The sequence below is a fragment of the Capsaspora owczarzaki genome (genome assembly GCF_000151315.2).
Source record: "Capsaspora owczarzaki ATCC 30864 unplaced genomic scaffold supercont2.1, whole genome shotgun sequence".
In the NCBI taxonomy this organism is placed as follows: domain Eukaryota; class Filasterea; order Ministeriida; family Capsasporidae; genus Capsaspora; species Capsaspora owczarzaki.
In genome coordinates, this window is record NW_011887292.1 from 1,170,460 (window position 1) to 1,184,024 (window position 13,565).

The 13,565-nt window shown below is 53.2% G+C and overlaps 5 protein-coding genes across 5 annotated transcripts; 2 read left to right on the forward strand and 3 right to left on the reverse strand.

Moving 5' to 3' along the window:
- Window positions 1-31: 31 nt before the first annotated feature.
- CAOG_00349 (cell division protein) lies at window positions 32-1,702 on the forward strand (the record flags this gene model as incomplete). The annotated part of the gene is made up of 6 exons (XM_004365163.2): window positions 32-168; window positions 552-748; window positions 844-896; window positions 982-1,138; window positions 1,230-1,313; window positions 1,422-1,702. 6 exons carry the CDS (start codon window positions 32-34, stop codon window positions 1,700-1,702), a joined length of 909 nt encoding a protein of 302 aa, XP_004365220.2.
- Window positions 1,703-1,819: 117 nt separating this feature from the next.
- Window positions 1,820-6,470, reverse strand: CAOG_00350 (hypothetical protein). Its single transcript, XM_004365164.2, has 3 exons — window positions 6,267-6,470; window positions 5,586-5,735; window positions 1,820-5,456 (listed from the first exon to the last, which is right to left on the reverse strand). The coding sequence occupies exons 1-3, from the start codon at window positions 6,432-6,434 to the stop codon at window positions 2,013-2,015; spliced, it is 3,762 nt and encodes a 1,253-aa protein (XP_004365221.1). The 5' UTR covers window positions 6,435-6,470; the 3' UTR covers window positions 1,820-2,012.
- Window positions 6,471-6,526: 56 nt separating this feature from the next.
- Window positions 6,527-10,926, reverse strand: CAOG_00351 (hypothetical protein). The gene is made up of 11 exons (XM_004365165.2): window positions 10,878-10,926; window positions 10,362-10,453; window positions 10,173-10,247; window positions 9,836-10,043; window positions 9,698-9,745; window positions 9,541-9,577; window positions 9,338-9,417; window positions 9,141-9,239; window positions 8,954-9,050; window positions 8,599-8,857; window positions 6,527-8,460 (listed from the first exon to the last, which is right to left on the reverse strand). Exons 1-11 carry the CDS (start codon window positions 10,899-10,901, stop codon window positions 6,720-6,722), a joined length of 2,760 nt encoding a protein of 919 aa, XP_004365222.2. The 5' UTR covers window positions 10,902-10,926; the 3' UTR covers window positions 6,527-6,719.
- Window positions 10,927-10,951: 25 nt separating this feature from the next.
- CAOG_00352 (hypothetical protein) lies at window positions 10,952-11,943 on the reverse strand. The gene has a single exon (XM_004365166.2). The coding sequence runs from the start codon at window positions 11,924-11,926 to the stop codon at window positions 11,195-11,197; it is 732 nt and encodes a 243-aa protein (XP_004365223.1). The 5' UTR covers window positions 11,927-11,943; the 3' UTR covers window positions 10,952-11,194.
- Window positions 11,944-12,152: 209 nt separating this feature from the next.
- Window positions 12,153-13,542, forward strand: CAOG_00353 (hypothetical protein). The gene is made up of 3 exons (XM_004365167.2): window positions 12,153-12,744; window positions 12,860-13,047; window positions 13,161-13,542. Exons 1-3 carry the CDS (start codon window positions 12,228-12,230, stop codon window positions 13,434-13,436), a joined length of 981 nt encoding a protein of 326 aa, XP_004365224.1. The 5' UTR covers window positions 12,153-12,227; the 3' UTR covers window positions 13,437-13,542.
- The last annotated feature ends 23 nt before the right edge of the window (window positions 13,543-13,565 follow it).

Consider the following 13,565-nt stretch of genomic DNA (forward strand, 5'->3'; position numbering starts at 1 on the left):
TTCCTTGTCTTTCACATACACGCACATACGAATGGGCAAGTCGTCCAAGGACAAGCGAGACATTTACTACCGCCTCGCCAAAGAGGAAGGCTGGCGGGCACGCTCTGCCTTCAAGCTGCTGCAGCTCGACGAAGAGTTCCAACTGTTTCTAAGTGCGCCCTACTTGTTGTTTGCTTGTCGCTGACTGTTCCGTGCTCGTGGTGCGGCCTTTGGTTGGAGCGCTTGTCGTCGTGCGCTCTCTCCTCGTGGGGACGCTCTGCCGTTTCTCCTTTGCTTTCATTGGGTAGTCATGCTCATTCGTTGTTTGTGTGTGTGTGTGTGTGTGCGTGTGGGTGGGTGTGCGGGGCGCCTTTTGCAGATGTCAGGCGGGCTGTCGACTTGTGCGCTGCTCCAGGCAGCTGGAGCCAAGTTCTCTCCAAGAAATGTCATCATCACGCTTGCATCGAGTCTCACACAATGCAGTGCAGTGCAGTGCAGTGCCCCGTAGCGTAAGATGTCGGTTTTTTTTTTTGTTGCTCATACTTGGATTGAATGCACGCGTGTTTCCGCAGTGTTCCAATGGAAAGTCTGCCGGCACACTGCCAAATCCCAAGAAAGATTGTCGCCGTCGATCTTCAAGCAATGGCACCGCTTCCCGGTGTCATTCAAATCCAAGGCGATATCACGAAAGAATCAACGGCGCAGCAAATCGTGGCCCACTTCGAAGGCGAACTAGCTGATCTTGTTGTGTGCGACGGCGCTCCGGACGGTAAATATGAGTGTTCAACAAAGACGGCTGCAGAGAGGTTGTTGGTTTTCCCGTCAAGACAATTTGGGCTCATACGAGATGTTGTGTGCTTCTAGTCACGGGTCTCCATGATATCGACGAGTACATCCAGGCACAGCTGATTCTCGCGGTGAGTTGTTGTGTCTGGGCAAGCACGCCTTTTAGTTCAAACACTGACCACCCCAGCTTATCACTACTCTTCACTCTCTTGCCAGGCTTTGAACATTACAACACATGTCTTGCGACCTGATGGCGTTTTTGTCGCCAAAATTTTCCGTGGCAAGGATGTCTCGCTGCTCTACTCGCAGCTCAAGCTGTTTTTCCGCAATGTGACTTGCAGCAAGCCACGAAGCAGTCGAAACTCGAGCATTGGTAAAGAAAAAATCGTGTACTATGGAAGCTTTGTAGTCGAGGGATGCATTGTTGAAAGCTGACACCTTGCTCCTTGCTTTGCTGTTTTCAGAGGCCTTTGTTGTCTGCCGTGGTTACAGTCCACCGGTGGGATTCGTTCCAACGATGGCCAATCCGCTGTTGGATCAGCAGTATGGTATGCGAATGAATGACACAGCCGCTTTTTTTTTTTTAAAAGACGCGCACTTGACATGACGAGCCTTGTTGCTTGTTTGCTTATTTTGTTCCGTTCTTTGCCCTCTAGATCTTTCATTCAATCAATTGGAAGGCGTCAACCGGATTATTGTTCCGTTTGTCGCTTGCGGAGACCTTAGCGCGTACGATTCAGACCAAACGTATCCCCTGTCGCAACCTGGTCAGAGCGAGTATCACTTGCGTCCGGCTACGCAGGCTCCCATCGACCCTCCGTACAAGCAAGCACTGCTTCTTAAGCGCACAAACATGGCTGCCCCTCGAGCAGCGTCTGATCAGCCCTCAATTGGCGCAGCGGCAGCGGCAGCTCCCGAGCCAATGCAAATGGAGTAGAGCAAAATCGCTTTCTGTTCGTTAGTGCTTGAAATTCGCCCCCTCCTCCTCCGCTTCCTTTTCTTATGAACTCTTCAAAGAAAAAAAAAAAAAAAACTAAAGCTTTTCAATTTTCAATTTCCAATTTTCAATTTTCAATTTTCATTATCGAGGCGTGCATAACAAAAAAGACAAATCACCAACATCCAAAAAAACAACAACAGTTCAACCAAAAAACCAACCAATATCATAACATTTCATTCCGCAACAATCCAAACCAATTCCTATTCAATCAACAAGTCTTTGTTCGACTTTCAACAGCAGGTCCTTGTTACAAGCGCATGGCTGCAGCGCGGTTTTGCGAAGCACCAGTTGCCTTGCTTCGGGGCTTGGCAGCACCCTTGCCCTTGTTCTTGGGCATGTTCTCGTCGTCATCTTCTTCACTGTCGTTGAGCAGGTCGTCGGTTTCGGCCGAGGTCGCGGCAGGCGCGCTTGTGGTGTTGCTACCCGAGGCGATCGCAGGGACGGGCTTGAAGCCGCGGTTTTGCTGCTGTGCGCGGGGCAGCTGCTTTTGCAATTGAACCGTCCGTGACACGGTCGAGACGCCGTCGACAAACTTGGTCTTGAATAGCACGTTGGCATTGTTGAACATGCCGTCCTTGAGCGAGACGACAATGAACTGAGATTGCGAAAAGTGCGTTCGCAGCATGTTGCCAATGTTCTGCGTGTGCGACAAGTCCAGCGCCGCATCCACCTCGTCCAAGATGTACATGGGCGCGGGCTTGAAGAGCAGCAGCGAGAGAATGAGAGAAAGGGCCACCAGCGAGCGCTGGCCACCACTGAGCTCGGTGAGGCTTTCCTTCCAGACACCGCCAAACGCAACCTTGACTTCCAGACCGCTGAGGACCGACTGGCCTTCCGGAGGGGACAGCTTGGCGTTGGTCCCAGGCAGCAGGGTGCTGAAAATGGAGCCAAAGTCGCGATTGACTTGCTCAAAAGTCTTCTTCAAGGCCTCGTTCTTCTTGACATCGAGCTCTTGAATGGCGGCCTCAATCTTGCTCTTGTCGTTCTCGACAATCTTCTTCTTCTTCATGAGGTCGTTGTATTCTTGCTCGGCCTTGCCAAACATGTTGAGCACCTTCATGTTGATGGACTTTTGCAGCTTTTGTTGCGTCTCCTCGAGCTTGAGCAAGCGGCGGCGAGCAGCCTCGGGATCTTGCTCGGAAAAGTCGTAAGGCATGTTTTTGGCGCCAAAGAAGGCCTTTTCGGTGGCAATCCACTCGTGCTTGGTCAAGAGTCGCTCCACAAGCTTTGTTGCCTCCTTCAGTGTTTGCTGCATTTGCGTCACGTTGTGCTGCACCTTCTTCAGGTCAATGTCGGCATCAGTGCATGCCTTGCGACAAGCTTCAGCCTCTCGGGTGAGAGCCGCAATCTCGCTGTCGGTGGCGCTAATCTTCTCCTTCTTGCGCTGAAGATCGAGCTTGGCGGCATCATACGCCTCGCGCTTGGCAGCCAAAGTCGTCTCGGCCTGCTCAACCTCTTGGGCAGCAGCTTCGATGGCTTGCTCGGACTGAGCGAGTTGCTCGATCGCCTGGGCCAGCTCCTTTTGGAGCTCAGTCAGCTCAAGCTCAATCATCTCCAGCTGGCCCTGCTTGGTCTTGGCAGCCTCGGCAGCCTTGGTTGCAGCGGTCTTGGCCTTGCTGATTTCGGCCTCAGCCTTCTTGACTTCAGAGTTGTGCTTGGAGTTGAAAGACTGCATGTCGCCTTCAATTCGCACGCTTCGGGCGTTGGCAGCCTTTTCGCGCGCGGCAGCATCCACCAGCACTTGCTCGAGACGAGCAATCTCGGCACGAAGGCGCGTAATCTCCTCCAACACGGCATGGTGGGAATTTTGCTGCAGGCGCTTTTGCAACAAGGTCGATTGATGCCGTGCCAGATCCAAGTCACGAGATGTCTTGGAGGTGCGCTCGTTGGCGGCACGCAGAGCAGCAAGCTCTTCAGTGATCTTCTTCAGGCGTGCCTCGGCAGTCTGCAATTGCTCACGAAGGGTTTGCAGCTCGGCCAGTTGATTGAGAACGGAAGATGAAGCAGGGGTTGTCGAGCCGCCCGTCAAGGTACCAGAGGCCTCGCAAACATCGCCATCCAGAGTGACCGTGCGGGCACGAATGTTGTTGTTGAAGGTGATGCGACGAGCCATCTCGAGCGTCTTGCAGACAAGCGTCGAGCCAAACACGTAGGTCATGGCCGCTTCCAGCTCCTCGTCGTAGCCAACAAGCGAGAGAGCAAGAGACACATTCTCCTTGCCCACTTCACGCTCGGCCAACTTGACCTTGTCTTGCGGCAGGCGACTGCCCTGGATCTTGTTCAGCGGGATGATGGTGACGCGCTTCTTCAGGCGGCCGTTGCTCAGCAGCTTTTGGGCAGTCGAGTCGCGGTCAACTACGACATTGTAAAGGCGACCGCCGGCGGTGATTTCGAGCGCAGTGGCATTCACCTGGGGCTTGTCAACGGTGACCAGCGTCGCAACCAGACCCTTGACGGTGCTGCGGTCAAAGTTGGGCTCGGGGTCGGAGTAGTTAAAGTTGAGCGCGGCGACCTTGGCCGAGAGCGCATCGCACTTGTCCTTGAGCTCGGTCACGATGGCCTGCTCCTTGGCCTTGGCGGCGCCAAGTTCGCTTTCACGTTTGGGATCGACGTTGGCCTCGGCAAGCTTTGCCTCAAAGCTTGCAATCGAGGCATTGCACTGCTCGAGCTCTGTCTGGACCTTGGAGTACTCCTTCTCGGTGGCCTTGGTGTCCTTTTCCTTCTTGACAAGTTCGCTCTGGCTGTGGGCAATCTTGATCTTGGCCTCCTTCTGCTCCGTCACTGCCGCGGTAGCGTCCTGCTTGGCCTCCATCAGCTCGTCGGCAAACGTCTTGACGCGGCCGGTGCCATTGTCGGAGGAGAAACCGTGCGCACGACGCTGCAACTGCTCGACCTGCTGGGTGGCTTGGTCGCTTTCCTGCTTGGCAGCTTGAAGGGCAGCAGTGGCCGAATCCTTCTCGCCAACCTTGGCAACGATGGCAGCGTCGAGGTCCTTGCGCGCCTTGAGCAGGCTGGCCTTGCCCTTGCGCTCGGACTCGAGCACTTCCTTTCGGTTTGTGGCAGCCGAGTTGGCCTTGACGAGCTCCTTGGACAGGTCAGCGACATGCCGGTCCAAGTCTTGCAGCGAGCCACCAGACTCTTGGTCGCGCTTGTGCGCCAGGACGGCAATGGTCTGCTCGAGGTCGATCGCCTTGCTTTCCTTGTTGCGGGATGTCAGCTTGAGGCGCTCAGTCTCCTCCTTGGCTTGCTGCAGCTCGCTCGTGCTCTCGTGGACGGCGCGATCTGCGTTGCTGTAGTCAAATGCAATGACAAAGCGCGCCAGCTGGTCGCACTCGGTCTGTGTCTTTTGGTACTCGAGGTAGACGGAGCGCTCCTTGCGAAGCTTTTCCAGCGTGGGAGTAATCTCCTCGTTGAGCACCTTGTTAATCTCCTCGACCTTCTTCTCCTTCTTTTCGATCGTCTTGATGGCGGCCTCCTTCTTGTTTTCAAACATGCGGGTGCCGGCGGCCTCCTCAATCATGGAGAGGACTTCTGGGGGCTTCATGTTGAGCACCTTGGTGATGCGGCCTTGCATGATCAGGAAGTGTGGGTTATTGACGTTCAGCTGCACCGAGTGGAAGAGGTTTTGCACGCGCTGTTGCTGGGCGTTGACACCGTTGATCAAGTACTTGTTTCGGCCGCCAATGATGACCTACAAGAACACACAGAGCGCAATCCAACAGACCAAAGTGAGCCCACCCAAGGACAAGGAAAAAAACGAAACCCCACCCCCCTATCACACCGAAGCATCAGAATGCCGTTTCCTTGAGCTCGCTTTTACCTGACGAGTGACAGTGATCTGATCAGAGTCTTCGTAGCCGACTGGGCTGGACTTTTTGTCCATATTATCAAAGACAATTGTGACGGTGGCCTTGGTGACACCAGCCTGACCCTGCTTGTACACGAGCTCTTGCAAGTTGCCAGCGCGGACCTATCCGTATACGGAGCCAGAAATCAGTGAGTCAAAACCAAACATGAACAATAAATGGAAAAGTGAAAAAAAAGAAAAAAAGAAAAAAAAAAAAAAGAAGGAAAAACACAAACTGTTTCAAATTCAAGCAACCCTTGTTTATTGCCGCCCCATTCTTCAGCCGCTGTCGCCAACCCCCACCTCACCTCACCATCTACGTGCAATTTCTGGTCAATACATCATGGAAGACAACCGGGCGAAGCGTCGCTGGAAAGCAACACGTTTGTTGCGAAAACAGTGAACTTGCGCTACAAATTTTTTGAATCGAAATTTTGGCGCGAAACCAAACCAAACAGAAATGCGCTTCTCCCTCTTCGCTTGCCCGCGACTCAAACTTGCCCACCGAGACTTCCAATCGCGTCACTGCACAGTTATCGTTGCATGTCGTGTGCAGAGCGGCGCAATGGTGATGCACGCTCCGCACAGCGGCCACCAAAAACCGAAAGGAAAAAAAAGAAAAAAAAAAGCCGCTCAAACCGTTTCGTTTCGCACCTGTGTCAAGTTTGAAATGCCAAGCACAAAGCAGATCGAGTCGAGGATGTTGGATTTGCCAGAGCCGTTGAGACCCGTGATGGCATTGAAGCGCTCGTCGAACGGTCCCACAGTTGTCCGCTGGGCGTACGACTTGAAGCCCTCAATGATGATTTCGTGGAGATGCATGAGTTTCGAATGTGAAAGGAAAGGAAAAAAAAAGTTGAAACACAGAAAAAAAAAAAAAAAGTGAACTGTTCCCTGTTTAGGTTTCGTGCGAATGGAGAATGAATACAGTATTGTTGGAGAATAGACGACAGCATACAGGCATTGGCAATGCAAAAGACGAAAAAGAAGAAGAAGAAGAAGAAGAAAAAAAAAAAAAAGGAGAGAGACAAACACAAGACACAACAGCAAACCAAAAAACGAAACGAACGACCAGCAACCACCGAACAACCTCTTGCGACTGTGCTGTTAGGCATCAAGCTCGGCCATGTACTTGCCAGTTGCAAATCGCTTCACAATCCGGCCCATCTCGATGGTAGCGGCAGGAGTCTTGTCAGCACTGCCAAACACAAACTTGGGGTTGAGGTCGGTCACCGACGACCGCTCCGAGCGGAATTTGACGGCACACGTCACTGGGCGGCAAGAATCGCCCACAGGGAAGTGGGCGTCGAGCTTGCCCTTGCCCGATGCAATGGAGGGAAGCTGCCACAGAAGGCGACGACTCTCCGCAGTCCATTGGCCAGCAGGGGTTGAATCACACTCTGCACAGTCGCCGTCCACGACCACCAAGACGCTGACATCTTGCAGAGGATGCGCCAACAGGGACGAGCATTGATAAAACACAGAGACCGAGCTGCTGGAGGCGTCGCCAAAGTGGGCAACCGCGACGCGCAGCGGGACCGCCGCAACAGATTCAAGGACAACCTGGTATTTGAAGACTTCGACGCGAGCAAAGCCATCAACGGCATGGGATTTAATGTATGCGACCAGGGCAGGGACGTTGAATGCGTACTTTTGATCGAGAATCGAGCTAGCACCGGCGTCCAACAGCGAGCTGTTTGCCTGGAATCGATCAAACCCGTTGCTTGGGACACCATCGAGTTGGAAGAAGAATGGCACGCCAGGATCGGCCGTGAGCACCTTGACTGCATCGACGGGGAAGTTGAACATGATCTCACCGGAAACGACACACTTGACCAGCGTGCTGCCTTTGAACATGGCGTTCACGGTTTCCGTAACAGCCGAAGCTACCGTCACGGACGAAAGCGAAGGCGCATCAAACACAAAGCTACCACCTGCAGGGATCGGGGCGGTGGATCCCGGTGTCGAGGTGGTGCTACTGGCTCCACTGTTCAAGCCGCCGATGGCAAAGGAGGGGCCGTTCAAGAGGCCGGTACCAGGAGCAGACGCCACGGAGGTCGGCCGACCTCGTCGCGATGAGCCCGAGGACGACGGGGGAGGCAGCAAGGGCGAGGGCGCAATGTTGGAGGCTGCGGAGGCAGCGGCCGCGGTTGTCACCATAGCCGTCGCTGGCGAAACGGCCTTGGGTGGCGATACCACAGGGGTGGATGATGGTGGTGTGCCAGTAGAAGAGACAGAGGAAGCGAGAGCCGCGTTCAAGCTGCTCGACGACGAGGTGCGCTGACGAGTGAGCTCGGCTTCCACAACAGCCGCCGGCCGAGGCGGTCGTGGCGGCAAGGACGGGCGTTGGGTCGTCGCGGGCTGGTCAGAGTCAAATGAAGTCTCCGAAAGTCCTGGGAGCGGACGCGACGACGGTGGAGGCGTGATCATCGCCGAAGGCGACGCAGAAGGGATTGGCCCGCTGACTGCGGACGCCATGCTGTACGAGCTGACCGACGACGTTTCTGAATCAATGTCATGGAGGGCGGAGCGCGGGCGAGTACGCGATGATGTGCGAGCGCGTGGCTCGTCGCCAGGCGGCCCGGCGAGGAGAGTGGGCGGGGGCAAAACACCCAAAGGCGACGGGAGTGCGCTCGAGCTGCTGCTTGAGGCAATGTCCGTGTTGGAGCGGCTGTTGGAAATCTTGACCATGAACTTGGGCTTGACTGTGCCATCGTCCTCGTCATCGGAATCACGCTTGGTTGCCCAAGTCGCTTGATACTCTGCAGCCAGGTCGGGGGCATCGCTGTACCCATCGTCATCGGTTGCGGGCGGCGCTCCTCCAGGTGCGGTGGCATTCGGGTCATCACTAACAAGGAAGGAAGGAAGGGAGAGGGTGGCACAGGGAGAGGTGAGTGACCAAAAAAAAAAAAAAAAAAAAAAAAAAAAAAAAAAACACTGCACCAATCCCGCAAACTTTGATGAGACAAAAAATAAAATGGCATACCCTTTCAGGTCTGGGCGAGGATGCTTCTTCTTGCGCAAAGTGAACGATGAGAATGTGTGATGTCTGCGCTTCTCTTCAGCTCCCTCGTCTGCGGCTGTGGCGCCCGATGCGGTACTCGATGCGGTGCTATGAATGGATGCCGCATTGGAGCTGACAGAAGCTCGTCGGGCGCTGGACCAGTCGACGCCTCCAAGATCCGGAATAGCAGCATCCATGAGCGATTCGCCTCCTGCCGCGTAAAGCTCAAAAGGCAGCAGATCTGGAGCAAAAACAACAAAGATAAAACAATAGCACAAGACAATGAGCAAACGAGCAAACGAGCAAACGAAATCGGCAATCTTTCCATCAATCGTACCAGGATGCTCCGTGCCCGTCTTGCGGGACGCCACAAATTCAGCGAGGAGCTGCTCGGGGGTGGCAGTCGTAATGGGCTGTGTTTTGTCCTCAATGACCTGCGGGAATAGACCAAAAAAAAAAATCAGCCAAATCGACACAAAAACGCAGCGCATGAGAAGGTCACGCAAACCCATAACGAAACCAACCTTTTTCAAGCGATCGGCATGGGATCGTTCCTTGACGGAGATCTGTGCAAAGACTTGTTGCGACGCTTGCAGGTAGTCTTTTTCTCGAGCTTCAAATTTCTGAAGGAGGAGCGGTACGAGTTAGCTTTGTGTGAAATCCAAGAGCACCGACGAGACCATGTTGTAACAACAAACAGAAGAGGCATGCAGTGACTAACGGTTAAAACTTTGCTCATGGATGCCTCGTAACGTGCCAACTCTTCGCTGTACTTGACAGTGGCAGTCTTGTACTCGGCCTCTACACCCACCAAGTCACACATACGCATGGTACAAAACCAGAGATGAGACACGTACTGAGAAACGCCAAGCAATGAAAGCCAAAAAAGAAAAATAAACAAAGGACAAGAATTGGAACACCCACCGGCCTGTTGCTGCTTGCTTTTGTGCTTTTTGACATCCTGTCAATACAAAAATAAGATTCACGACCGACCAAGTGTGAGTGGAGACTCGTCACCAGTTCAGCACATCACACTGCAAGAAGACGCGCAACAACAACGAAACGCTGATTCGAGCCTTGCCTTGCTCTTGGAGAGTTCTTGAGAGAGCTTCCAGTATGCCGCCTTAGTCTAGACGAAGTAGGAGTACCACAGCGTCAGCCAAGCTCCGTGTAAATCGAGCGTTGCATGAGAATACAAAAACGCAAGGTCGAAACATACCTTGGTCACCGTCGAGTGCGACGCCTGAAAGTTCTCCACCTGGGTGTGAATGTCCAGAGCTTGCATGTCCTTTATTACCTTGGACTGATTGGCTGCGACGTCTTTGATTGTCTTCAGAGCGTCGTTGAGCTCGACAGCCAACTTGGCGTGTGTTTCCGCGACTCCAAGCGAGGAGCCAATCAAGCTCTCCCACCAAGTTTTGACCGATCTATGTTATCAAGCATGGGTGTGTCCACCGCAATCAACAATGAGGACGAGACTGCACACTGAACCGCTGCAAGCGATGCCACCAAATTGCACAAATTGTACAAATTGTGACAATTCCACCCTCACGTACCCAACTTCCTCCGATGGTGAGAGTCCCTTGGCCAATCGGGTCAAGGTTTTGGCATATTGATCTTCCAAAGCTTGTCTACCAACAAATGTCAGTTTTGGATGTGTGTGTCCGCCGACGCGGTGAGTGATCCTTGAGCCGCAAACAACAATCCAGACAAAGAAATGCAACGAGAAATTTGGTGCAACAAACCTTTGCTGCACAAAGTCAGAGAGCTCCTTCAGGACGTTTGATGTTTCCTTGAGGTTGTGCATCAGGACGGCAGAGCCATTGAGACTCGTTCCCTGTGTGAGGCCAAGTGAGTGGAAATGGAAGAGGCAGGTCAAGCAAGCGGAAAAAAAAAAAAGAAAAAAAAAAGAAAAAGAAAAAAGAAAAAAAAAAAGAAAAAAAAAAAGAAAAAGAAAAAAGAAAATGGAGGGTGCGATTCGACAGTGATGGCGATGGCGATGATGAGGGGGGTTGGACATTGATGCATTCCATTTGAGCGAAGGGGGCAAAACACGCGCGGCTTTGGATGAATGACAGAACAAGAACAAGAAGAAGAAAGAAGCCAAAAAAAAAAAAAAAAAAAAAGAAACAGGTCGAGCAACCGACCGCCTCTGGGGTGACTCAGGAACATCCCCCTCGTCGAGATTGATAGGAAAGAAGGACACAAAGCAAGAAGCGATGCTGCACCAAGCATGGGGAAGAGCGGGATGGCGAGCTTACCCAGAACGAGTCCGTGAACGACATTGCCTTTCAATTGCAAAAAAACGACTGACTTCCTTGAAGAACCAGAGTGATCACAATGCAAGCGAGTGTATTGAACTCAGTGGAATGGACTGGATACTGGACAAAATCAAAGACTATATCAACAAGAGATGTCGCGGCGAGCAGGATTCTCGTACAACATGAAGCGATGCACAACCAAGCACGACAAAGCCATTGAGATTCGATTGTGAGTTTCAAAGAGAGCCGAAAACAGCTTTGTTGAAAGTTCACACGATCCCAGTGTGCCGCGCGTAGAAGCATCCCACTCATCGCCATCAGACGTAGGAGACGGCGAGCTGGCCAAAGCGACTCGTGTTGGTCCAACCTGGGTACATGCAGCGCAGACTGACGGCAACTTCCCAGCCTTCGCGGATGGAGCGGAGGTCTTTGTCCGTGTCACAGACCAGCCGAGCAGTCTTGTGCTCAAAGCTGCCCGTTGCGTGCCGGTTGATCAGAATCCGTTCGCGACGGAAGCGTTCGTTCTTGTCCTCGTCCAGCACCACCAGGTCAAACCAGCTCCAGCAGGCCTGGTACGAGCCCCGCAGATTGAAATCGCCGCCCCAGCCTTGATCGTGACTGTCACAGCACAGCGTGATGGCTTTGACGTGGGTCTTGGCTTCGTCCATGGTGGAGCGCGGCACAATGACGCTCAGGTACCTCAGATCGGCGTTGTTTTGACCCTGGACCTCGTTCGGGTTGATATTGCTGATTGCCGGCCAATACTGGGCCTGGTCCATGATGTGCTCGGCAATCTCCAATGGCAGACGCGGTAGGAATTGCGTTACTGCCGTGGTGCTGTTGCTGATGTTGCTGCTGCTGCTGCTCGGAGCGCCCGTCATCAAACCAGCGTCCTTCGCCTCAGACACCTCGGATCCGTCCATCAAGAGTGCGCGCACTTTCTGGTAATCATCTTCACTGGCAAACGTCAACGGAGGAACGCGGGCCTCAGGTGGAGCAGCCGGATTGGGTGCCTGTGAATGCGCAACCCTTCGTCGCCTTGATGCCATGGAGCCAAAATCGACGAGGAAACAAAAACTGAGCTCAGAGTAGAAAAAAACACGCAATCAAATTGTCGTCAATTGCAAAAAAACCCAGCACACACATCGAGCATCAAAGCCCACACAACGGTGCTGCGTTTGTTGTCTCTTTCAATCCAAACACCTGTTTTTCCAATTCATTGTCGCTGACATTGGTTTGTTCTTTGTGAAGCAGTTACCACTTATTATTATTTATATTTCAAACAAAACCCGCCTTCAGCCAGTCGCAGAGAGCACCGGACTGCCAATCGAACAAGAGCTCGACACTGCCATGGGCGACCAACCGACCCAGCCGCGGATGGCGTCGTCCGTGCTCGAAGGCGTGGACGACGACGTGATTGTCCTGTGCTCTGGCGCACTCACGACAGTCGCATCGGCAGCCGCCCTCGTGTGGTGGCTGCAGCGGGGGACTGCTGCGAACGGCGGCGCAGGACGGCGGCGACGGGCGCCCATCCACCCTCAAGCAGAGCAGGGCGTCCTGCAGGCCAGGGCGAACATTCTACAGCATCGCCGACTCAGGCGAGACCAGGTTCACCATGGCGAGCATGCCAGCGACGACGATCCAGACACAGACGCAGACGAGGACGACGACCATGATGCGGATGAGGATGATGACCAGAACAACCGGAACTCCGACCGGCCGCCATCGCAACGAGGAGTGCCTGAGGCGCCGCCACTCATGCAACGCCAGGGCTCACGACGGTTTCACGAGCAGGACGATGCATGTCCCATCTGTCTGCAGCAAGTGCAGTTTGCAATCGAGACAAACTGCGGTCATGTGTTTTGCTGTAAAGAAGGCGTCTTCACACACACGAGATTCAATGGATGGATCGGCGACCGAGGCAATGATGCTGACTCTTGGTATTGCTCTTCTCTTTGGTTTTTTGCTTGGACTTGGCGCAGCACCATGCGTGGTCGAGTACTGGCGGCATTCGGCCCAAATGCAAGCAATGCAATGTCCCAATTGCCGACAACGCGTCACGCTGCTATTACCAGAGTTCACGGCGGCCGAGCTGGCCTCTGCTGAAAGTGCACGGCATCGGCGGCACTTGGATGAGTACAATAGAACGTTTGCAGACACTCCAAGAAGCGTATGTGTGCATTCTGGGCTCTTTTTTTTTTTCGGTAGTTCGGGGGAGTTGGGGTCGATCGTTCGTTGCTCACCTTTTTTTGGTGCTGTTGTTTTTGCTCGCCCCGCTGACAGCTACTCGATCATCTACGAGATACACCGCAACTCTTTCGACGAATCATTCACGATCTATTCACTGGACAGAGCATCGTACGCTTGCTACGCCTCCGCGCATTTGTGTGCATGCTGGTCTGCCTGCTCTACCTGCTGTCGCCGTTCGATCTCATCCCCGAGGAGGTATTTGGAGCGTTCGGCCTGATTGACGATCTCCTCGTCATTTTATTAATTCTGGTATACTTTGGCACCGTTTACCGGGCAGCGGTCGTGCAGCGTCTGGTTCACCAACAGTAATCCCTTCGTTTTGTCTTCCTTTTTTTTCTTCTTTGGTTCATACAAATGTCTTTATAACGTTTTAATTCTCGCTGTTCTCCAAATTCGAAATGTCAGCACGATTCACTCCACACTTCTTCCTTTTTTCTT